General features: G+C 34.2%; 1 protein-coding gene across 4 annotated transcripts in view; it reads right to left on the minus strand.

Moving 5' to 3' along the window:
* The window catches only part of SLIT2 (slit guidance ligand 2), a 404,520-nt gene that overhangs the window by 128,092 nt on the left and 250,809 nt on the right, over positions 1-25,619 (minus strand). For 3 of the 4 annotated variants that reach the window (XM_059066475.2, XM_059066473.2, XM_067036354.1), the window contains exons 5-9: positions 25,153-25,224; positions 13,269-13,340; positions 7,630-7,701; positions 4,894-5,057; positions 2,756-2,894 (exon numbers count right to left, since the gene is read on the minus strand). In XM_059066475.2, the coding sequence (XP_058922458.1) occupies positions 2,756-2,894; positions 4,894-5,057; positions 7,630-7,701; positions 13,269-13,340; positions 25,153-25,224 (519 nt within the window). The remainder of the gene's footprint in view (positions 1-2,755; positions 2,895-4,893; positions 5,058-7,629; positions 7,702-13,268; positions 13,341-25,152; positions 25,225-25,619) is intronic. The other variant, XM_067036353.1, reaches the window with a different exon arrangement.

The raw sequence follows: 25,619 nt of genomic DNA on the forward strand, positions 1-25,619 counted from the left end.
CTTACTGACTATGCTCATAAGGTTCATTACTTCTGAAAGCTCTTTTCTCATCTTTGCAGTTCCATTCACTAATTATCCTTCAAGGCCTACCGCACACTTTACCGCCTACTTGAAGGCTTGAGATCGAGGTATCATTCAATGATTACTGTCGTCTAAGCATGAAGCTCTACATGTGTTAATTCTTTCACTACAAACTGACAACAGTTAGTTCAGATGAGGAGATAATTCCATAGAGGATAAGTAACTTGCATACAGTCTCACAGTTAGTAAATGATAGGTAGACCTCGGGTTCTAACTAAAGCTTTCTGACTCTAGTTAACCACTGTAACTTGTTCTCCACCCTACGCCCTCTGTAATAAATACCTTGAACTTACATTTAGGTCTTTAATCCATTTTGAGTTTATTTTTGTGTCTGGTGTTAGGGAGTATTCTAATTTCATTCTTTTACATGTAGCTGTCCAGTTTTCCCAGCACCACTTATTGAAGAGACTGTCTTTTCTCCATTGTATATTCTTGCCTCCTTTGTCATAGATTAGGAGACCACAGGTGCATGGGTTTATCTCTGGGCTTTCTATCCTGTTCCATTGATCTATATTTCTGTTTTTGTGCCAGTACCATACTGTCTTGGTTACTGTAGCTTTGTGGTATAGTCTGAAGTCAGGGAGCCTGATTCCTCCAGCTCTGTTTTTCTTTCTTAAGACTGCTTTGGTTATTCGGGGTCTTTTGTGTTTCCATAAAAATCGTAAAATTTTTTGTTCTAATTCTGTAAAAACTGCCATTGGTAATTTGATAGGCAAAGCAGAAACAGAGTCACTGATGTAGAGAACAAACTTACAGTTACCAAGGGGGGAAAGGAGGATGGGACGAATTGGGAGATTGGGATTGACATACATACACTACTATGTATAACTAATGAGCACCTACTGTTTAGCACAGGGAACCCTACTCAGTGATCTGTGGTGACCTAAATGGGAAGGAAATCTAAAAAAGAGTGGATATATGTATACGTATAACTGATTCACTTTGCTGTACAGCAGAAACTAACACAACACTGTAAAGCAGCTATACTCCAATAAAAATTAATGAAAAAAATAAAAACCTTGAACTTTATTTTTTCCTCTCTTACAACATGCATTACTTTTTACCTCATTTTATAGCTTTTAACTTGCATGTCACTTCATGGAGATCTGTGGAGAATTCATGCTGCCTTTATGTAATAATAAGTGTTTACTTAATAAATGCTTGTGCCTAGAGAGATGGATATACTATTTCTCTGTGTGAACAGTTACTATGTCTTTCTACTATCTACTCCATCATATATTACATCTTCCAAGATGGGAGGCCTTATGTAATCTGTGGCTTTAGAATTAGATGGAGATGTCGTTTTTGAAGCATTATTTTCCATGATGCCTCAACATGCACCTCTTACTCTAATTAGGCTCAACTGTGCAATCCCTAAAACAAAATGCTCATTGCCACCTCTGCCCTTTGTCCCCAATGTTTCTCTTTCGCAGAATGTCTCTTGCTTCTTCCCAAGCCATATATTGTTCTTCTTTCAAGGTTCAGCTAAAAAATACAAATGTCTTTTATGGCCAAGGTAGTGTTTCATCAATTAGAAATTTAATGAGAATAATATTACTATGTGCATACATATATTCTTTGTGTCAAGTACTGCATCTCTCTAAATACACTTTTAAGCACATATTAAATACTTTAAAATAATGTTAGTGGGTCTTATGAATTAAGATTATTCTCATATAAGATAAATTAGGGCAGTTAACAGTAGAAAAAAATAATGAATAGTTCTTGAAAATAACTTAATTTTTTGGGTGCCTATTACGAAGGCCTATCTAAAGAAGTTGATCCTACTTTATTATTTCAACCAAATATGTCCCAAAACATTTATTTAATTCAAATTTAGAATTAACTTCTAAAACAATATATGGTAGGCTGGGTGGTTAAGAGGTGCTTTCTTAGTTAATAGATATTAAGGTAAAGACTTTTCCTAATGCTTACTTCCCAAGATGGTAAAAGTAGTCCACTTTACATCTTATGTGACCTTGTTTTAGCCACATGACTTATATTTGGCTACAACACAGAAATGAATCCAGCAGCTGCATACAAAATAGGTATGAAGTATTTTGTTGAGAGAATTTAATTTTTGATGGAGGTAGCCATTGGCTCAAATAAGCTAAAATGCTCACTAATTTAAAAATCTTATACATTTTGACTTGATAATATTATCTTTTTTATCCTTTGTTGTAGACTATACAATGGTTCAAGCAAAACAGTGAAACTGCATTTTAAAATGTGTTGTCTTGAGAAGGCAGACATCTAGTTATCTTGTTCCTATGATTTATTACCCTAGCTTGGTTTTTCTTTTGTTTTCCACCACTCCAAGCTAGAAATGGGTAGAAGCAGATCTCCAGAACCAATTGGATAAATGAGGTACTCATACTCTTATTTTTCCTAAAGCGCCTAATGACACCTTCTGAAGAAAAAGGAAAGTATTATTTTTCCTTGAACTGCATTCCTTTTAATTCCACCTGTGTTGGAAAAAAAGAAAAAGAAAAATCCTAGTCACTGCAATAAGATATTTAATTAAACAGAGTCAAGGTCAATACAATTCTGAAAGAAACATTTGTCTAAGCTAATGGATCAGATTGGCCTTTGATAAACCCACAATCTCCTAAAGAAAGTCATGGCTTGGGTTATTGGGGAGGTAGGGGGATATGAGGGAATTCAGGGAACATACATTTCCGTGATAGTCTCTGGCAGATTTGTGGGGATCTCAGTAAGACCTTTCCCACGGCAGTCTACGATATTGTTGCTACAGGTACAAGCAGCTGGACAATGCAAAACACTGCAAGACGGCGCCATAAATGACTGGTGACCTGAAAAAGAAACAAACGGAAGTTATAGTTTTTCCTCCTCAATCTCATCATTGTGAAACACACAAACTTAGCTAAAATAGCAAAGCATGTTATTACACAGAAATGCATTTATCTAAATACCTGATTATAAAGTGATACTATATTTCTACAATATATTTTAGGAAGCATGCATGTATGTTTTGGGGTCAGTACCGATAAAGCAAATGAGATTTTTTAAACTAATTACAAAAATGATCATTTTTAAAATTTGAAAGATTTGTGAGAGAGGTTAAATTCTGATTTGAAACTAGAATTCTATTCAAATTTATTATGAGTTCCAAAAAAAGCAGCAACTTCAGACTAATCTATATTTCATTTCTAATAAGCTTAGATAGAGCATGGTCTTAATTGACTTTAAGTAGCTTAGCTTACTTTAACTCAAAGAACGAAAGGAAAACAGTAAAACTTCCCTCTTGGTAGACATAACTGTCTAAATAAGTAATCATGTGCCAATAAGTATGGGGGAAATAGATGATGCTAAGTTTGATTTCTGGATAGGTTCAAAATTACCGCTTTTTTTGAAGTTGTAATAACTTGTATCAGGTCATTCTGTTAGTTGTAATCTAGATAATTCCTTTTTTGACTTTGTATGGCTTAAAATTTTAGGCTAAGTAGTTACCCAGAGGTATATATTTTACTACTCAATATTGAAATTTTACTGTTCAAATGGTGAACAACAGGGTGTCAGGCATTTTGTACCAAATAGGCATCTGCAAATGCTGGGTTTGTCCCTGCAGCAGGGCCAGACCTCTCTGCCCTGCAGAGAAAGGGCCTGAGTGGTGGTGATACCCGGGGAGGAGGCTGCAGGCTAATTACTAACCAGGTCCCTCTCAACAAGTTCTCACACTTTACAAAAATAGTCTCAGTCTAAACAAGAAACGTGAACTTGCCTTCTTCCTCATCTAGAAAACAGGAAGGAAAAAAGTGAAAAGAGAAAAAAGTGATTAGTAACGAATTGTTAGTCATTTCCTTACTTAATTTTTTATAAAGCAATCAGACCTACTGAGTACATTCCATGACATTATAAGAAAATTTTGTTTGGGTTACAAAAAGCATGAGAAAATACATAAAAAGGTCTAAAGAATAGCAATAAAATAGAATCCTGAACTAGTATGTCTTCTCACTCTCCCTTTAGGAAACTGCTATTTATGATGCATTATAAATATTTAATATTTTTGTTTTATTGTTATTTTGAACAGACACTTCTGAAGCAGAAATAATTTATATGGATTGGGAATCAGACTGTCTAGGTTGAGATCCTTGAACTTAACTCTACAACCTTCGACAAGGTTACTTACCATTTCTTTTTCTCAGCATTTTAAACTTTAATATAATGTTACATTTCTCGACAGATGTTATGAGGGAGGTAAAAATGAGGTAAATATTTGTGAAATACTTAGACTGATGCTTAAGCACATAGAAAGAACTAACTGAATGTCACCTATTGATACTTTACATAACCGGTGTCTTATTTTTTTTTCAGATTTTTGTTACTAAAGTTAGTCCTTTATGTCTTTTAGGTAGGACTGCATCCCATGAAAAGTATTTTGTCACCCTGCAACTACAGTTCTGATACTTTTTCAATTTCCCAGCCGGGATCCAAGATTAGTTCATCATTTTTCCAATTGTTAACATCAAAATAGAAATAAATTCTTACTTAAAGGTAAAATCATGAGTAGCAAATAGAACTGTCATTTAGGAATTTCTTATCTTTCCCTTGGACTGAAAACTGAAAGATCCTCCATCATAACTTAGGTGAAAGTAATCAGTAATTGCCAACCATGCATGAATGTCTTAGAGCCTATGACATCATCCCTAACACAGAGGATTTCCACAGAGTGATTAGTGCATAACTGCACATTAGTGAGGAACAGTGAAACCTCTGAAGCATGCACCTTACACAGTTCCTTACATCATAGCATACGGGAATATGAAAACAGAAAGGTTCTTTCTCCCTTACCACTGCAGACAAATTCTCGTTTTTGAACCTCAGCTACGTTATGGCCCCTTAGGTGGGATGGCCCCATACACTGAGTGTAGAGGCCCACCCGAGGCCTTTGGCGTAGCCAGTCCGAGAGCCAGGCCAGGTGGCAGTCACAATACAGGTTGTTCGAATGGAGTCGACTAAATGAGAGCCAAGAAGTTTAAAGCAAGAAAACAGAAAAGAGTCATTTCAAAACTTGGAAAACTCATTCATAATAACATATAACTTCGTCTCTACCTATAAATAGGTTAAAGCTTAATAAATGCCAATCTAATTATTTTCCTAAAAATTAAACTGGTTTATAACCACAGACTCAAGTCCCTCTTCATCTACCTCTGAGCTAAGCAAGTATACAGAAGCTTGAACATGACCATGAAAATCTTTTGCCTACGTCTGTTCAAAGGGACAAAGAGACACAAAGAAGTCCAAGGCAAATTGCTCTGCAGTCCCAACATACTGGCAGCCAGTGGGGGTGGGGTGGAGGAATGGGGAGGTCTGGGCTCAGGCAGGGGTAGGAGGCTTGTTAACAAAAGTCGTGGCTCCCAGTTTGAAATACCAGTTAGTCTTGTCATTACTAGTCTCTGTAGAAACTGCTGGCAAAACTTTTTTAGCAGGTCACTTTCATTTTTTGCTGAACCCGACAGAATAATAATTCAATATAAACCACTTCTTTTCACATCCCTATTCTGATTTCCTTCTTTTTGTTTAATCGCAGTAAAAGGGATTAGCTGCTTTTGGCTCTTGGGGACATAGCCTCAAAGAGCAGGAACTGAAATTAAAAGACATAAATGGTTGGGAGTGAAGGAATTATGCCAGCCCCCTCTACGCTGGCAGGGATCCACACCAGATCATGGATCCCTTCCAAGTGGTAAATAGCACTTCTCCATTAATAAAATATCAGACAAATGTATCCACTAAATTAGGCAAATGACTTCAAACTGGCTTTTATGTTTTCTCAAACTAAAGAAAAGGACATCCAAAGCTATAAATCAAAGCATCATTCCCAGAATCATCTATGGCACGGTAATACCATTTTAGCCCTTTTTAGCTGATGTGCTCGATTATAACCCAATAACAGTAATGGATATTAAAACATGGAACTCAGTCCAGAAAGCTAATTGGACCATAAAAATGGAATTTTTAAGTAGCAATGGTAATACAGAATAATGAAACAACCAAAGCAAGGGAATTTAAAGTCAGACGACTATTTTACATTCTCCTTGAGCCTGGAGGTATGGAATAGACTGTCTTGCATCCAAACTAGACAGCATGCCACAGGACAGAAAGGTACATTTTGGGAAGGCTGGGTGACCTCTGGTGAAGTTTGCTTGGAGGTCGAAGTGGCATCTTTTGGAAGCCACAAGACACATTCCACATCATTGCTATCTAAATATTTCCATCGAAACCAAGTACATTATGACAATTCAATTAGATGTGCACACATTTGAAATGAGAAAAGAATATAAAAATTTAAAAACCTGATTAGTAAGACAAACTGTAGTGGATTTCCACAAGAAAAAAAGATTCACTATACGTAAAAAATGGAGATGATAGATCTTTCTACAGTCTTCGTGGCTTTAGTTTTTCAAAGATTGAAAGCTTGACCAATTTGTTTTTAAAAACTTAGCTAAAACTAATGAGAAACCAACTTCATTAAATATAGTTTGAGTAAACTGGGCTCTTCATTTTGCCAGTCAGTCTCAATCTGATAGCCCCCAGAAAACAAAACTTAGTTCTGCCTGCTTACTTTTAGAATGATTTTATTTTGCTAAATTATATTCCAAGGAAGTTATATCCCATGAAGAGCTCAGTTTTAGTGAGGAAAAAATGACATTAGTATTGGTATTATCTAATTCATTAAAAAGTGGCAATTCAACTGATTTTTGATTAAAGAGAGAAAATAAATGTAATGTTTTCAGTTATAAATTATTGTAAAACAAAAATATTTTGAAAACCCTATCGAAATATATTTACTCTACTTAAAAACACATATTTTTTTCAAAAAGTCCAATGCTTGGTTTTGTTTCTCACCATTTCTCACATGTTTTATATAATATGTATTTTTAGGTCAAGGTGATTCTGAAACCCAGTTCAAATGCGAATTATCTCTGAAAATGCTTTAACTAAATACCCCACCCTGGGTTTTGAGGATTAAATTTTCTCTAAGAGAAAAAAATAGCTGTATCAAACACTTTTATTGAGAATCATTTTTATCCATCTAAAATATTTTAATGTCCATCTGTAATTCCTGAGAAGGTATTTTAAAATATAAGTGCTGACACAACTTTGATTATAGAAGCACTAAAGGGTTTTGCTGTAATTTTACGTCACAAAGAATGTTGGGGAGCCAGTTTAGCTTTATTAGGATTGCTTGCCGTACAGTAATAAAATCATAAAGATTTACAATTTATCATTTCTGACAGCCAATCAAGGGGTCTTCCATTTCTTAATGAAATGTGATCTCCACAATAGCTCAAAGTAAATGTTTTTCTCCCTCCACCAAACTTCCCATAACACACATCATTGAAAAGGAAGCTTTCAAGTTTTCAGAATAAAAGTGGTGTTTCCCTTGTCTACCCCATGATGATCTAGTGGTCATATTCTTTACTTACTAAAAACAGTACTTAAGGGGGAATCATTAATTGATTAAATTAACTTTATATATATATATATATATATATATATATATATATATATATTGTGGCTACTTACAAAGTCCTAAGTTTGGGCATATGGTTGAAACTTGCCACAGAAAGTCTAGTAATGTTGTTATTGTTGAGAGTGCTGTAGAATAAAAAAAGGTTAGAAATTTTAGATAAGAAAATTTATTGATCACTCCATATGTTAACATAGAAAAAACCTCTTGTGATTATGCTTATGCAGAACAATCGTAAAGATGGTAAAGATGGCATCAAGAATGAACTGTATACACAAGACGATAAATAAATTTCATACTTTAACATATTACTATGCATTCATCAAATATTTATTACTAATTTGTGACTTGAGTCATAGTATCTTTGACCACGTAGCTTTATACACTGTGTACATACGTGTCGATTTACGATACTGGTTAAGAAATGAATGTGAGATAGTCACAGTTGGAAAAATTGAACAGTTATATTTCCTTTAGGGTATTATGTATAATTAGTGTCCATGAGTAAAAGAACCCATTTGAATTCTCCAACTGAAATCTCATAGCAATGGCACAGAATCAGTACTTTCAGGTCCTGGAACAGAGTCCTGTTAATTGTTCTTTACTGTGGACAGCAGCTGCTGTTGAAATTTGAGTAGGAAGAACAATATCTATACTTGGTACTTGCATTGAGTAGGACAGAAGTGACATGCTGCAGCAATATAGTAAAAGCTTAATATATTCTAGCGGTTTTTAGTTGCAGCCACATATCCTGTTCTTTGTTTAGTACTGTGTAGTGATCATGGTTTCTTGAAGCTACGGTCAAGAAGATGGGTGGTCAAGGGAGATACGGTGAAAAGAAGTATAATTCTAACTTGGTTCAAATTTTTCCTAATTTCCCTCTAACACAAGCATTGTTAGCTGTATTATTACTACTATTTCTACTACAACTACTACTCATTCATTCATCAAATATGTCCTGAATGGTTCTTATTTTTATGGCAACATGGAATTTCTAAAAATAAGTCAGGCATAAATCTTGTCCTAAAATAGCATACAGCCCAACTGCGGAGATGAATTACACAAATTACAAAAACTTAGAGTTAGTAAGATTTAGAAGAGAGATATCTTTTTGTCTCCACTTGGAGAAGTCTGATTGTGACAAGACAGTGAGAAAGACAATTACCCCAGGAATGGGTGAGCAGAGTGTGGAGATGACAAATGATTCCAGTATACAGAAGATACAGTAGGGTGATGACTAACAGGGCAGTTGTTGAAGAAGGCAGGAAAGATGGATCTTGGTACAGGTGGATGATGTTTGATATTCGAGAAGGGTTTGAATTAGAGGTTGCACATTCACTTGCCTACAGAGGCCATGCAGGAAACATACATGAGAGAAGCAAGCTGCTTGTAAAGAAATAAAATGGGGAAGAGAGACAGGGAAGAGCAGACCGATCCCTGGGGACAAAGAGGACCTTGGTGATAGTGATGATATTCTCTGTTGTAGCAACTAATATTCAGCTCTGATGGACTGCTGCTCTGCTGTAATGGAAGGTTGCCAAACAATCTGATTTTCTCAAGAGAAACTAAAAATGGATCAATCTTCCTAATTTTTAAATACTGGCAACTAACTCAAATATTTCAGAGTCCACGGGCCACATCTGTTTGGGCTAAGCAGGATACACTGAGGCCACTTTAGGCCAGCTGGTGGCTATGGTTATCAATGGTGGGATATGGGGTGTTCAGGGATAGAAGGATTTACTTAAACTTCTCAGTAAAGCAGGGCATGACAGCTACAGATCTAGAACATGCACTGACTCTCTTTACTATCCAGTTTAGCAATGTATTGAATGATATAAGAACTAATGCAAATGATCTGAACTAAGTCATACAGAAAAAAACCCCACTGAATGAAGGATCTATAAAGCACTGAATTGGTGGGCTCATGTTATCTGAAAGCCTCTAGTATTTTCCTGTACTCGAGTGAAATGAGATTTTTACTCAAGCACCATTAAAACATATCCTGCTGTCTGAACTAAAAGGTTTCACTTCTCAAAGGGATTTGCTTTAAATGACCCCTTTGCCTACCCTCAAAATTTATGCTGAATTTTATATGGCTTAAATCTTCAGAGTATACAGCATACTGAAATGTGATTTTGGGGACAACTTTTTTTTTTAAGCAATTCACACTAGGCAGACATGCATTAATTTTGAACTATAGTTTCTTATAATTCCACACAAAAGAGTTATCATTGCATGCCGAAGCCGGTGGCTATCAATGTGAAGACTCTTCTCCAAATGTTAATTTGTTTAATGCAACTAAAAAAAAAAATTATCTCATTATTTTTATTCAGTATTGATGCTGGCAAAGCAATATTGATATTAATACCTGGTAACTGAACAATACGTGGAACCAATGAAATTAAGTTATTTTGAAATTAACAATAAATATAACTGTTGATTAGGTATGATGACATGTATGTGTTATGGCCATGATCAATTCCTATTATGAGACAACGTGAAGTTATATGCTGCACTTCTTTATTTGTGAACACTTTTTCCTGCATCGAAGTCTATTTCTACGTTCAACCTCAAGATTTTCTCTATGTAATGAGAATATATTCTTGTACAAAGGACATCCTGGTGTGTAAATAAGAAATGTTAGTCTTGGTAATCATGTAGGCCCTCTTGGACTTAGATCTTGATTTATTCTTTCTTATTCCCTAGTGCTAAGCATAGGATTTGGCAGAAAGTCTGATATTGAATGGATTTGAACCACTATGTTTCAATTCAATTCAATTACGTCCATTCTATAGAAAAGAAAAAGAAACCATATAAAACTGGCAACTCAAGCGATGTATTTCATTTCTGAATCTAGTGTCCAAAGAAAAAGAAAAGATTGATCTACATTTAGTTTCCAATGTTATTTTTGAGACAGCATCTTCTTATTAAGAAAATAAAGTTAATTCTAAATCCTATCAATGAGAATTCCACAAAAAGTCAGTTCGTTTTACATGCAAGTGATAAACTGCCTCCTTGCTTTCATCTACCTTGGCTTTTCCTTCTTGAACTTTATTCATTCTCTCCCTTAATATATATTTTAATCTAACAAACTTCCATCAATGGCTTAGTATGATTACCCCCATCTTCTCCTTTTTGGCCTCAGTATATTCATACATACACACATGATTCACGGAATCAAAATTTTAAAAAATCTAAAACATTAGAAATCCAAAATTTAAAGTGATACGCAAATTAATGCTCTTTCATTATTTCCTCATAATAAAAAGATATATCTTAAAGAGTCATGGATGATAAAAATAAGCAAAACAGGTAAAATTCTTTCTGGAACTCTATATAAAAAATGGTAACTCTATATTAAAAAAGCCCCAGACCAGACATTTATAATGGGTGAACCTTTGATTTACTTGACGAGAGATTATGGCTTAACAAATTCAGTCTTTCCAGTGCTCTAGCCAATTTAGTCTTTAATTCTTCATTAATTAATTTCTCTAAAGGCTGCATAAATTATGAGCATTTAAAAATTAATATATATTAAAAGAATGTCTGCTTGACTTTACATTTAATATAAAATATTAAAATTATTTTGAAAAAAATTCACATTTTCTTGTATTGTGCTAATTTTAATTCTTTTCTTTAGCAAACAAACTCTGTCCATTAGATACTCTTTGAGACCTATCTATTAAGGTCCTCAAAAGAGTTCCCAACATTTTAGATTTTGATTTTAATTCCATGAACCACGAGATGTTTATCACACTTTGGTGTATTTCATGATAGTGGGTCTTGCAAAAGTCACCTTTTAGATATGTTGCTAACCTGACAAAATATAGGAGGTGACTGTGTTTTCTTGAACTTCCTGCTTCTAAAAACAATGATACTAGTTTAGAACTAAAAAAGCAAATGAATAGTTATTGTATTTGTGGGTAACGTGTTTTCAATGCCTAGCACAGAGCTTGACACATAGCAGGAACTTTCTCTCTCTTCCTCTCTCTCTCAATATATATGGAGCACTCAATACATCCTCAGTATATTAAACATATATTAGTTATTCTATATCTAATAAGTATTTAAGTTCTTTTACTTAATAATAAAGTACTTTACGGGATTTAATTCATTCAAAACATTTAGCAAATTTTTCATTAAATGTTTGGTATCATTCATATTCTTAGTTAGGTGCACTGACTTAATAACAAATTCTTTGACTTGATCTGCTCTGTTCAATTTAAATAACACTTGTGGTAGTCTCCTCACATATAAAGTTTAGTGACATTGACTATGGTTTTGACGTCAGACCACTGTCATGAAATCATAGTTGTACCCCAATTATTCTCACTCTGAAATAGCATTAGTGAGCTTCTTATATTAAAAATGGCTCTGGAACACAATTTTATAAGTGGCCTTATAACTACAATGTGTACGACAAGCACTTTGATTTTGTTTTCCTTTAGAATAAGTTAGATTGTTATCAACAGAAACAAAGGTGATCTCTCAAGTGGTTAGAGAACAGTATATACTCAGAGCAATTTACCTCAGTCAACTCATTCTTACATAGTTCTTTAAAAATAATTAGTAACTTAGCAGCACATGACACACCGAGAAATTCGATTCATTTACTTGCAATTAAAACCAAAATCATATAGAAAATATTGGAAAAATAAGCCATTCTAGTTGAAACAATCAACTTTTTTCAGAATTACATTCTGCTCTTCAAACTCAATTTATAAAGCAATGGGATCTTTTTCTCAGGAGGATTTCATGATTTCTGGATAACTTTTTACACATGGACTGAAAATTCAAAACCTCTTCACATTTAATTCAGTTCCAGATTTCTGAACAAACTGAGTCAGGGGAGAATTATAGCATAGAAATATATTTTATTGGGGGGAGAAATCTGTAAGTATACTTTAAAAAGTTAGAAAGGTGAATCTTCAGGGAAATTTTTCAGAAATGTATAGGCGGCTTAAGCAGCTTTAGTAACTCTAGTTTTCATTTAAATTATTTTTCATTATAATTAACAATGCCATTAAAATTATTTTATAGTGTCAAAGGTCTGTAGAGATTACTCAGTTACCTCTAACCAATTTTGTCAGCCATGTCTGTCCAGCAAGGAAAGACAGAAAATGTCAATTATAATTCAAATCTGTGCGTAGTGCTTTACAAAGTCAGTAGTGAAGACTTTAAAATGGACCTAGTGGGCGGCTTATTAAATTTAGACAGTACATTTCAAAGTAATCTTACAGAGATGGTAAGTTATCTAGTTAAAATGACATTTTAAAATGAGAAAATGTCTTTCCACTGCACAGCAACTAAAACATACCAACATATTAAGGTTGATTTTTTGTTGTAATATTTCCTATGCAACTGATGTTATCTTAATATATAGCAATTCTGGGAATTCTCACAAATCCTGTGTATGAGACTATTTTATCATAAGGAGAAACACTTAAAAGACAATACGTGTGAACAATTGAGTGTCCTTCCTAAATCAGACAATTTTACCTGAGCATATAGATATGCTATGCAACGTATTGCACACACACATTTCAACTCTTCTCTGTATTTGCTGTGAGTTATTTAAGGGCTCTCTTTGGGAAACATTTTGACACAAGGTTTCAAGCCAACAGATAAGCATCCACATTAGCACTCCCCAGACACAAAGCTCCCGTTAAAAGAGTAAGAAATAAGCGGTACTTACAGCACCTCCAGGTCTCGGAGAGCCCTAAATGCCCCATCTTCAATACAGCTGATCTGGTTGTAATCCAGTTGCCTGTTAAATAGATTAGAAGAATATATGTAAGAGACTGGACACTAGCAGGGTTAGGTGAAAGGAGGTCTCCTGAAGGGTCTCTGAAGCCTTGGCTGCACTAACTGAAATGCTCTCACAAATACACTCATCTGCTTAAGAATGTCACAAGCCATTCTGGCCTCGGTGCCGCCACTGAAACCTCTTTTTGTTCTGAACTGTGTGTGCAAATAGCAGCCCTTGGAAAGCTCCAGTAAATAATAACTGCATCTTATATTAAATGCCATAGGAATGCAATTTCATTACATCAAGAAAAGCTATCCATTAAGAGCTTTCAGCGTCATCTTGCTGAAACAATTTCATTAAGGTAAAGGACTGTAAATCACTTAATGTCACATGCACCCCCTCAGTGACCTAACAGAATCCATTTATCAGAGACGCCCAGCTGCATGTTAATTTCACTATCCTTGGCAAGAAAGAGCAAGACTACTTTTAGATTTTCTTCTTTTAAAAGCAGTTTTCTCTCAAGAACTCCAAATCAGGAAAGAGAAATGACGTCCCATCTATCTCCTTGCTATTCCCAACTAGGCATACACTTTACAGAGCTACCAGTTGTTTTATATTAAGCTTCACTATATGCATAACTTGCATTGTTATCATTAAATGCGAATTCTCGGCACTGTAAATATTAGACTTTTCAGTTAAGGAACTTCCCAAATTACACCACTATCCAGAAAACAAGTTTTTTTTAAAGTATTAAGAAATTTAAAAAATTTTGCTTTTCTCAAAGATGCTAATTTCGGCCCCAAACACTATGAAACACATAGAGCAGCAAGATTGTTAAAACACCGCACATCTCTACAGTCAAACATTTAAAAGCTGTATCAGTTCGTTCTAAATAATACAGAATTCAAATAAATGAATGTTCTCCAGAAGTTTAAGTACTCATTTGCTAAAATTCAAAGATTGAAAAAAAATGACTGCTCCAAACTTGTTTGCTTTTTCCTGCCGCTTGTCTGGGGAATTAAAATTTCCTTTTTCATACTAAGGAATTTACTTGGTTGAAACAGACAACTAAGTACTAAAGCCCACAGCACTCTCCTTTTTGTTTAACAAATAAGCAGTTTTTATTTAAATCTAGTAGCTTGATGCTTAGCGATGATATTATTCCTGTAAAGAAAAAGTATTTTAATGCTTCACTTGAGATAGAAACAAAGTGTTTAATGAAATAGGTGAGTTGTCAGCTCTGCATGCGTTGGGAAGGGAGGTACACGTACAGGGTAAGACTATGATCCTAACACAAATGAATCTTGTCCTTGTTTCAAGTGCAGAATTCAACAAAAGGGCTAATTCAAATCTGAGGTCTGTTTTTAAGGGAAACGTTGCAATAGATGTTTCTCTCACAAGAAGACTGAATAAAGGTGCAGTGATTTAAACCAGTGACTTTCAGAGGAGCCTTTACAAAGTCCTTACTTCAGAAATTATTTACATAGACAATATCTCATGAAATATACATCTCATCTTTAAGAAGGTCTCTGGGGGACATAATCATATAGGAGGCTACCTTGATGCCATGCAAATGGTGTGATCTAAGATGTGCAATATAAAAAACGTGAGCCCTGGAGAAGATACAATTTTATTGCTTGTATAAACGAAGGCTTTCCCCAAACAACAGCTACCACACATGCTACTGTAACAGCTGAAAGCATTTCTGCTTATTAGGAAGCATGCAGAGGTATAATTTTATTTTCTAAGAAGACTTTTTAAAGACTCATGATGTAATATGGTTGCTGCAGTTCCAAGAAAACACTTAACATTCTTGAGCACTTTTGATTTTTACAGATTAAATTCATTTAACAATTAAGTTAATAGCTTTTTTAAAATTTTAAAGTGCTAAATATATATCTACACTACTATTCTCTAACCTCTTGAACAATTTATCAAAGCCATTTAAATTAGCACAATGGCATGAAGTGTTACCCTTGACACACTACAAAAGAGAAATTGTTTCCAGACAAATTGGCAAAATCTTTTAATGCTATCAAATTTGCCTAATGCAGTCTCCAGGTTAATCTGTAAAAGGGTGAGCTGTATGTTTGTCCATATCTTATTATCCTTAGCTGTCAATGTATAAATCAGTCTGACACAGCTTCTTTTAAATCATGCATACTATACACAAAGGGGAAGCCCTAGTTTGCCAGAAAGCACTCAAGCAAATCTTGTCCTACAAGTACCGAAAGACAGATTACTTTCTGTATACCACTAGAAGTTGAGACGCTGCTGGAAACTTTTCTAATTTCACCCCTCTTTAACGTTGCTCATGGTTATATGCTTCTTCTGATTCTTAACAGAAATCTAAGCCCTTATTGGCACTAAACCATTAAGAATATTCAGCTCTCATAGGACCAAAAGTTTCCTGAAATGCCATCATATCTCAGTTCAAATACCTTCTGAGAAGGAAGGTATTTTGTGAAAACATTACTCGTTTGAAAGGACAATGAAAATCAAAGTAAATAATGTTTTCATCAGTGGGTAGATTTTGTAGTATTCAAAGGTACGTTTATGCAAAGTGTTGTACGCGCATGACTGCTCATGAGAAAATCTCTCTGCACAAACCTCTATTTGTCTGCATATGGTTCAAGATAAACAGTGTCAAAACTATGCAAAAGTGTAATTTATTTCAGAGTTTCTGGACTAATGTTCTTCACCTTGTTTCCTCTCATGCTGCTCATTTCCTTCTCTACCACCTCTCAAACCCTGGGCACTTCTGCTTTCTGTAAACAGGAAAGGATCTGTTCAGCCTAGAGTTTAGTGACATGTTTAGATGTGATTATAAATTGTGCCATAACATTGTTCCGAATTAAGGAATTAGTAAGAGGAAAATTTTTTCACTTCTCCAAAAAGTAATGTTACAGCTATTTACCCAGACATAAGGTAAATTTGTTGATCTTCAGATAAGAGCACTAGGTGCATCAGAGACGGCTTGAGGATCCTTTCCTGACACAGGAGCTACTTCCCAGGGGGAAGCAAGCTAGTGCTTTTCTTATTTTCCCAGGAGAAAGAACGGTATGGATAGTACCAGCGGTGGTTTCTTTCAGACTTTTAGCCTACAGGTTCTTGCCCAGACTGCTGTGTCTTCTCCTCATTTCCTACCCCCAGCCCTCCTCTCTGTTTCTGTTCAAATTCCGACCCATCCTCTCTGATCCTGAAGCAACTGCTTTATCTTTAATTTCATGAAAATAATGTTGTTAAAAAATATATTCTCTTTAAGATTTCTCTCAGCATTAACATTCTATGATTCTCTTTTCAGTGGTAAATACTTCTCTTCTGATGCTCTAGAATAACTCTAGACTGCCTACTGTATTTTTTCCTAGCACTGGTAAATTTAGTCTTAGAGAATGCAGTATGTTTTTATTAAGAGAGATCACTCTGTGCCTCACTCACATAAAACTTCTAAAGCTGATCTGATTGTCTTTAAGACTAAAAATAATTTAGCTTAGTTTCAGATTCTGATTAGGTCTCAGTATGAGGGGCAATATATAACGTTGCTAAGTATAAATTTTTAAAAAGAGGTATATTAAATGACAAAAACCGTTGGACATTCGCTTACTTGGCATCCTGAAATATAACTGAAGACACTGCATTCTGTTACTTTTTTAAAAAAACATCTTTATTGGAGTATAATTGCTTTGCAATGGTGTGTTAGTTTCTGCTGTATAACAAAGTGAATCAGCTATATGTATACATATATCCCCATATCCCCTCCCCATTCTGTTACTTTTAAGTAAGTCTTTTTCAGGATTTCCTGTTTTCATTTTTAAAAATCTAGATACCATACTGTTTGAATTACACATACAAAACATACCTTCCTGCATTAACTTTAGTTGGTTTGTCCTAACTCATAGAAAATTCATATTTCAGTTCAGTGTCCAAGTAATAAAATCTTATTACTAATTTTCTTTTTGTAAAAATTAGAACACCATAAAATATACTTCACTCTGAAACAAGAGGGAACATAAAAATTCTTTAATAATTTCTAAGCCAGGCAGAGTTTCTCAATGTCTCAACAAAATTACTATGACTATGCTCCACTTTTCTAGGGTTTTTTAGGTATGAGAAATAGAAGTTTCGTTCTTATTTATCTCACCAATCTTACCACTGTAAGATGACAAACTTCAAGAATCTAGTTGACTTAAAACACATCAAAGTGACTACAGTCAATAGGCGGGAATAACAACATTTCACTATTTTAAAAGCAACCTGATAAAACATAAATATAATGGGAAAAAAAGAAAAAAAATGCTGGTAAGGATATGGGCAGGATCTGTTCTACTTCTTCCGTGTGTGTATAAAATTCAGGTGACTATGAGTGCCTAAATATACAAATCTTATGCTAATAATGATTGTTTAAGAAGCAGTTCAAGATTTAAATTATAATACATAGAGAACATAAGAAAATTTAAATTAATCCATATAAATGAACATCCTAGAGAGAAGTATCACAAACATATTATTTACCTCAGCATAAAAGCATATCTGTGTTAGCCTGGACATTAATGAAGAAAATAACCAAGGAATCTAAAGGTAGTTCTAACAGAGATGGTAATAGACACTGGAGGAAAGACAACTAAGTTGACCTTCATGTTCTGGTAAGTCTAAGTAGACTAATCAAGGGAGGTAGAAATTGAAACTGACAATGATAATTGAGAGCATTTATTGAATACATAGCAAATGGCAGGGTCTGTAGATATACCCTTCTCATTATTTCTCACAATTACTTGAAAAGGTAGGTATTATCATTATTCTGATTTTATAGATAAGAAAATGAGGCTCACAGAAGTTCAATAAATTATGCAAAATAGGTAGTAAATATTTAGTGAAACCTTGATTCAAATTTAAATCTATGTATTGCTGAAGCCCTCACTAGATATACAGGTGGCTAGGAAAAGAGATTCAGGAGCTATTCATTCTGCGAATGGAGGTTTCAGCTGAATTTCTAATGGCCAAGTTTCAAGGAAGAAGCCAGTAGACGAAGAATGCTACAGAATTTCAGAAAAGGAAGAGATTACCCTAGGCAAAAATAATCGTGTGAGGAAGAGAAAAAAAAAATCCCCTGATCCCTAAAAGATGGATAGAATCCAGTAAGACAGAAATGAAAGTGGGCATTCCCTATGGAGGAGACTGGTTCAAAGAACACTTGTGAGCAGAGGTTCTACAATGTTCACAGTAAATGTCTGCAAGAGAGGGGCCATTCTGATGTGAGCGAAAAACTTGTGTGCAGATTCGGGGGGAGAGGGGCCTGGGAGCGTGCATGGGTGTCAGAATGTTGGGACTAGTCAGAATACCTAAAGAGATTAGATGGCATGCCATTTGATAAAAGTCGCTGCTCTCTCAGGGAAGAGCCTATATTCCTACAGACCCTGCAGAACTACTGTAGACAATACTCTGCTAAATCCCCAAGGCTTTGCCATAATGCCTATAGCAAAATATTTTTGTTTTTAATAAGCTGCATGATTTTGAACCAGGTAGTGATGGGATGAAAAATAATGCTTTATCAAAACAAATCTGGCTGCAATGTTAAAACTATCTAATGAGAATATAAACTGGAGATCAAAACTCAGTTAGCAGGTTATTGTAATTGCTGAGAGGTAGAAAAGAGTGGCTGTCCAGGGTTGGGGAAGTAAGAAACCTAAAGATCTGTTCTGTCTCAAGGACAACACGCAGCCACAGAAAGATCATGACAATTACTATTTTATACTGATACATATGTGAATTAGATTCCCAACTATTCAATCAAAATGTCTTGTGGTTTTTTCTTTTTTTGTTTTGGAAAATGTTGATGACGATATGTTATTTAGACTCATTTTTACATGAGAGAAAGCTATCAGTAATAAAGAGTGCTAAGGCACCCAGGATAAAGAGCAAAATGCGATGTTGGAGAGGTTATTGGTAGCACACTTGACCATAGTTGTTGGAGATTTTCACAATTCAGTGTGGTTTTTCAGACTGAGTTCAAACCAGGCAAATTCTAGGACCATGGACAGTTCCCATGGTACTGACTGTGGCAACTGCTGAGTTCCTAATACATTTTACATCTAAGAACCCAGACAATTGCTGGTTGCTGGTTGCCTCTATGTCCACAGGCAGAATTCTGGATGTTAAGAGAGGCCCCGGTCCTTATACCATAAAACTCAACTTCATTTTCTACTTTTCTAAACGAAGAGCCATTGTTACAGGTTTGTTCAGAAGGTTCTACCTCCCACTAAAGACCTGTATGTGGTATTTAATCTAACGCTAAAGATAGCAAGCCCCTTGAGTGAGAAACCAACCTCCCCTTCAAAGTCTCTTCAGCCTCAGGCTTATTGAAAACACTTTTGGGAGGAGCTAGGGGCACTAAAAGTTACAATTTCAATTTGATATAAATGGATTTTATTTTTATGATAATTATGTAAAAAATATGTAATTAAGTATGACAAGAAATGTAGTAAACTAAACATGAAAAGTAGCTGATTACGGTGGACATTCTGTAAATATGACTTAATTTGTAGGACAAAGCTAAAGTAAGTCTTGCATTTTGAATGGTTAAATATATAATACACTCTTCTGATTGTTACATATTTATTCTATATTATGTGAGCAACCTTGTTCCCTTATCATCATGAAGAATGAGGATAGGGCTTCCCTGGTGGCGCAGTGGTTGAGAATCGCCTGCCAATGCAGGAGACACGGGTTCGTGCCCTGGTCCGGGAAGATTCCACATGCTGCGGAGCAACTAAGCCCGAGAGCCATGGCCGCTAGGCCTGCGCGTCCGGAGCCTGTGCTCCGCAATGGGAGAGGCCACAACAGTGAGAGGCCCGCGTACCGCAAAAAAAAAAAAAAAAAAGAATGAGGATGACAGAGGAAAAGAAACCAGTAGATTGATATTTTAATATATGTCTTTCTGTGTACCTAGTATAGAACTGTGAATTTTCCTCCTGTGGGTTTTAATTGATCCATTAATAAAATAAGTTGAAGATGACAGTGTTCCAGAAAAAAAATAAATTTCTAAATAACATAAATAGCTGTGTAGCAACATATAGATTAACCTTCTCTTTCCCATTTGCCAAATCTTATCACCAAGAATCAGTGTATCCCAAATTGGGTTATCTGTTTCCTAAAAAGTCATGGCCATGAATTCTTGTTTCCCAAATGATACCATGACTTACTCAAAGAGAACAAAGCTAAATCATCTTATAACTTATATCATCTTATAACCCTTGTCTGTAAACTAATGTATGTTATAAAAGAATGAATATAAATATTTTCTTAACCTATTTTTTAACAACAGGTAGTTTTATTGGAAAAGGAGGGTAAGATTCATAACAGATGAAAATTTAATGGAATTGGTATAATGCAAGCAAATAGAAAAGGAATGTATTTATTAATGAACAGTAAAGAGTAAAGTTTGGAACATAGAGTACATTTTGAGGATATACTGCAACATGAAAGAAGAATAAAAACCAGGTATAATGTACTTTAAAGAGTCTACCTAAAATAATGCTTGTTGGAATTTAGTTATTTTAAGTATTCAGGTTCAACTCATTAAAGAAACTAATGTAAGGTATGTTAGAGTTTGCTTTTGCAGTGTGAGTAACTATTGGCAATCCATTTGATTTTTAAGTTCATATATTTGCATTTCTTTGCTTAAATCCTAAGATAACATGATTAGAAATGATTTCTCATAAAAACAAGAGACTCTTGGAAAATTTTTATATTCATAAAATACCTACTTAGAGAATAATCTTGCAAGTCTCAGCAATAAGGCAAGATTTATTAAAATTTGAATATTCTCTTAAATTATTCAATTAAATGTAAATGCCTCATACATACTTGTAAACAAAACTGGCACAATGTAACATGTCTTTGTTCAGAAATTGATCAGGAGGCAGCCAAGGCTTTATTAGTCAGTGTTAAATATATTAAATAAATATACAAATTTTATCAAGGAAAATCATATAAACATTGATTATCATTTTGGTGAAGCATCATTTGGTAATGATATGGTATCAGTACTTGAATTCATACTTGGAGAGTTCAAACACAGAGATGTAAATCCTATGTACAAGTACTGCCAGTGACTTTTATAAACACTATTATTTAGTTGATATTTTAATACGATCTTGTTATTCTCAGATCTCACTGTCTAAAACGCCAGAAAAAAGAAACTGGTTTAAGTAGCAGGTGGAGAAAATTGGGTAACAAAATAAAATATAAAGGGTTTTAATCCAGTTTGGAAATTAATAGAGGTAAGCAAAAAAGTTATGGGAAGTTCTCCCTGGAGATGTTTAACAGCAAGATAAATGTCCAGCTGTCTAGAATAGTTTTACTGTGGCTTGCCTGGAGGAAGAGGAATAAGATCTGCTAATTTGCAAAATTTCCACAGCATCAATTTCATATTGTCAGGATGCTGCCTTGAGCATATTTAGCCAATCCACAAGATTAAAGCAAGTGCTTCCAGTGAAAAATCTTCTGATAACTGGAATTTGTTCTGAATAAGGCCTGAATATGTGGTAAATCCAATAAACTTGGTACAGTGCATTAGACTAGTCTTTTAGACAGCGCTATACAAAATATCGGCTTGATGCAACTAAAGCACGTGTTCCTTCTGTGCAGCCTTACTTCTCTTTTACTCTCTGAATGACTCGAAACACCAGCCATTATGGCACCATGCAGGGTTGTCCAAATTGTAAACGTACACACTGGAATAATAAATAAGACAAAGCACTATGCCTCTCCTTCCCACACTGAATGTTAATAATATTAATAATGTCAATATTTATGGACTTTTATTGAGTCATTACTTGATGACATACAGTTACCATTTTAACAATAATACAAATTAAAATTTACTCTCAGTTCTAACATATTTTACCAAATCTCCTTCTTAATTTTTAATGATAAAACTAAACCACACAAAGTCCCATGAAATTGAATTTTGTTTTGAATAATGTAGTTTGAACTATTTTTTAATTATAGCAAAATGCTTTTTAAATGTGAAATTTTAGAAAATTGTAACTATGATCTTATTTAATTAAATAAACCTATAAATGCATTGTGGTGTTGCAACGTTCTCATGGTCTTTCACACTGTTACATGGAAGACATTGAGAGTAGCAGGAATAAATTGTTCTTTTGACCATCACATCATCATTTAGCACTCACATAATTTCTTAAGCCCCCTTTCCTCCATAAGAACAGAAACCTCCAAAGTTAAAATCATTTGGATGCCACTCTACTTGGCTTCCTTCATATGCAGATTGCTATGCTTCTTACCACTGCTACTATTCCGAATTAGTATTGGTTCGCCTTGAAAAAAAGATAATATTCCTTACATCATACACACACACACACACACACAATACACACACACACATTCCACTGCACTTTAATTTTAATCCTCCAAATGAATAGAAACCCAGAAATCAGGCCTTGCATAGGTCTTAATAAATTCTTACTTTCTGTCTGCTTTTACCGGTCACTACTCACCAGTATACGGTATGAACCAACCTCCTTGAAGATTCCTTTATATTTTCTTTCAGTAACTCTTTTCTAAAGTATTCCCTGATAACTTCAAGCAATATGAATACTTTTATCTCTTTCTTTCCTCAGTACCTGTTGCATTTAATTTGTTTATAAATCAGGGTCTTGTGTATATTCGTTTAGTACTTTCTGATAGATTTTTTTCCCCATTATTGCAGCTCCATGTCTAACTGACCCATGATAGACATGGGTCTATCTGATCGATTACTAATATTGCAAATTAGTTTATGTTCTCCTTTCCTCTCTCCTTAGTATAAGCTTTTCAATGCTAACTTCTAGCAGTTGATTAGTGAATACTTGCTGAATGAACACTGTACTATATCTTGCAGCATATTACTGTTTTAAGGTTTTTCTCTAATAACCACAGCAAATGTTAAGAAATTATTATACTGATTTCATAAAAGTAAAAATTAAGGCTCAATGAAGTTTACTGATTTGTCATGTTTACAAAACAAAAAATGGCAAGAGATTCTGAGACAGTGCTAAACTCATCTCACAGTATACATAATAACTGCCTTTAAAATGGTAGAGAGCGGGGATGATGCCGTGGGGAGAAATATTTCAAAAATCCTGCTAAATCAATATTGCTTTCTTCAAAGTACAAGGGCTAGCATTTTACTTTTCTTTTTATCTCTCAACTTTTAAAATCACATTTTTAAAGAATAAATGAAGAGGAATTAAGGAAGAATCCCACCATGACCGGTATCTCACTCCCAAATTCATCCTTAAATATGGGAGAAGGATTACTTAATAGACTTGGATTCCCTGAATATCTTTGCTAAGATTAAAAGCCACCTGTTTTAAGGCTTTACAGAAAATACTATTGTAAGATTGCAAGTGGCATTCTCAAAGGGTGGTCAACTTCGGCCATTACTGTCCTTTTACAGAGACATATAGGCAACTCGAGTAGGTGCTACATAGGGATCTTTATGTTGTTCTGATCAGACATAATATACAGAGGCAGTTTTGAACACCTTACATCTCTGAATCTATCTGAAGACTTCCCTAAGTCTTCATGAGAGATTAAAAACAAAGCAAATAAAATCTCTTTAACATGTAAACGCTCATAAAAACCTAGGGTCAGGATTTTGACGGCTCTACACATTTATACCTCGTAGTCTATATTTTTCTGTCTTTACCTATACATTTAGAAAATACAAATTAAAAAAAAAATTTACATTGAGGAGAGGATGTAGAGGCCATAACTTGTAGCTTTATAAACAGTCTTCTTTGACGAAGGAAAACATCTGTCTCACTTTTGCTACTGGAGAAATATTGTTGGATCCCACCATGGAGAATTTGGAATATAAGTTAATTCTTAAAATGCCTTCCCTATTTATTACTAGCTAAGAAATACTGAATTCCTGATAGTTAATCTCAGCACACAGGGGCCTTTTCCCCCCACATTCCAAACTAATGTAAAAGCTACGGAAAATGTTTTACGTTTTAGATTCATGGCGAGTCAAAAACCATCATATTAAAAGGCTAACAAGGTATTTTTAAATTTATTAAGATATATATCAATGATATTAGGATTGCCACTGTGATCTTAAATCCGGTATGTAAAGAGGTATCCACACAAAAAACACATCTACACAAGACACTAGATTAAAGATTTATCAAGAGATAATACAGAAACATAGTTTTCTTTTTCTTTTCTTTTTTTTTTTGCTTTTTAAAGAAGGCTATACATACATTCTTTCATAAAGATATAAGAGGGAAAAGATGCAAGAAAAGTATTCACACAAAGGGAAAGACAATTTTCTCATTCTCACACTGTTGGCATTTAATGAAAATGGTGATCTAAAAGCTATTTTAAAAAAATGTAGCTCTAGGCCACAGGTATCTCTAATAAGAAAATATCATCTACTCTTTCCAGAAAAAAAATATTCTGCATTTCCAATAAACACCGATAACAAGTGAAAAAGGAGCTATTGAAATTAGCTCACAGTAAGGGGAAGAAAATACATTGCAAATACCTTTTAATCAAATAATTTCTTTAGATTTCACAAGATTAATCACAAGGTTTGAAGAATGAATTTGATAACAACTTCAGTTTCAAGACATCTTCTAAACGAGAATCTCTTCAGATAGCTTGTGAAAACAATTTAAAACTTATTGTTACAAGCTCTCCTAAGGAAGCATAAAGATGTATATAGGCTTTCACCATTTTTTTCCTGACACTTTATTTAATATAAATTAAACTTGGAAAATGGGTAATTAAAAAAATAACAGTATCAATTAGAAAAAATACTTACAGATTTTTAATATCAACTGCCCCACGGAAAGCTTTCCTTGGAATTGCCTGAATTTGGTTTTCACTGAGGTCACTAAAAATAACAAAAAAAGAAAAAAGATCAAGTTATAAATGTTATTTAAGAATTATTTTAATCAATGTGTTTGAAAAGTGATAGGACACTTCCAAAAAAAAAAGAAAGCTAAAAAAATACTAAAGGATCATAATTAAATCCATAGCATTAGATGCAATTTCTAATACAAATATTTTATATATCTAATATAAATTTAAAAGTTGGACTAAATGGTTTCTTGAAGTAATTTTTCAGATCTTTAATATCATAATAAATTATTAAATATGGTTCTCTTAAATTTAAGAGTTGGTTCACTTCTGTGTAATAAAATATATTTTTTAAAACAAATAGTAAATTGTTCATAACTCAATTTCAAGGGGTTCTAAAGTTTTAGTACTTGATATTTCTCGAATATC

This window comes from Kogia breviceps, chromosome 6 (assembly GCF_026419965.1).
Source record: "Kogia breviceps isolate mKogBre1 chromosome 6, mKogBre1 haplotype 1, whole genome shotgun sequence".
In the NCBI taxonomy this organism is placed as follows: domain Eukaryota; kingdom Metazoa; phylum Chordata; class Mammalia; order Artiodactyla; family Physeteridae; genus Kogia; species Kogia breviceps.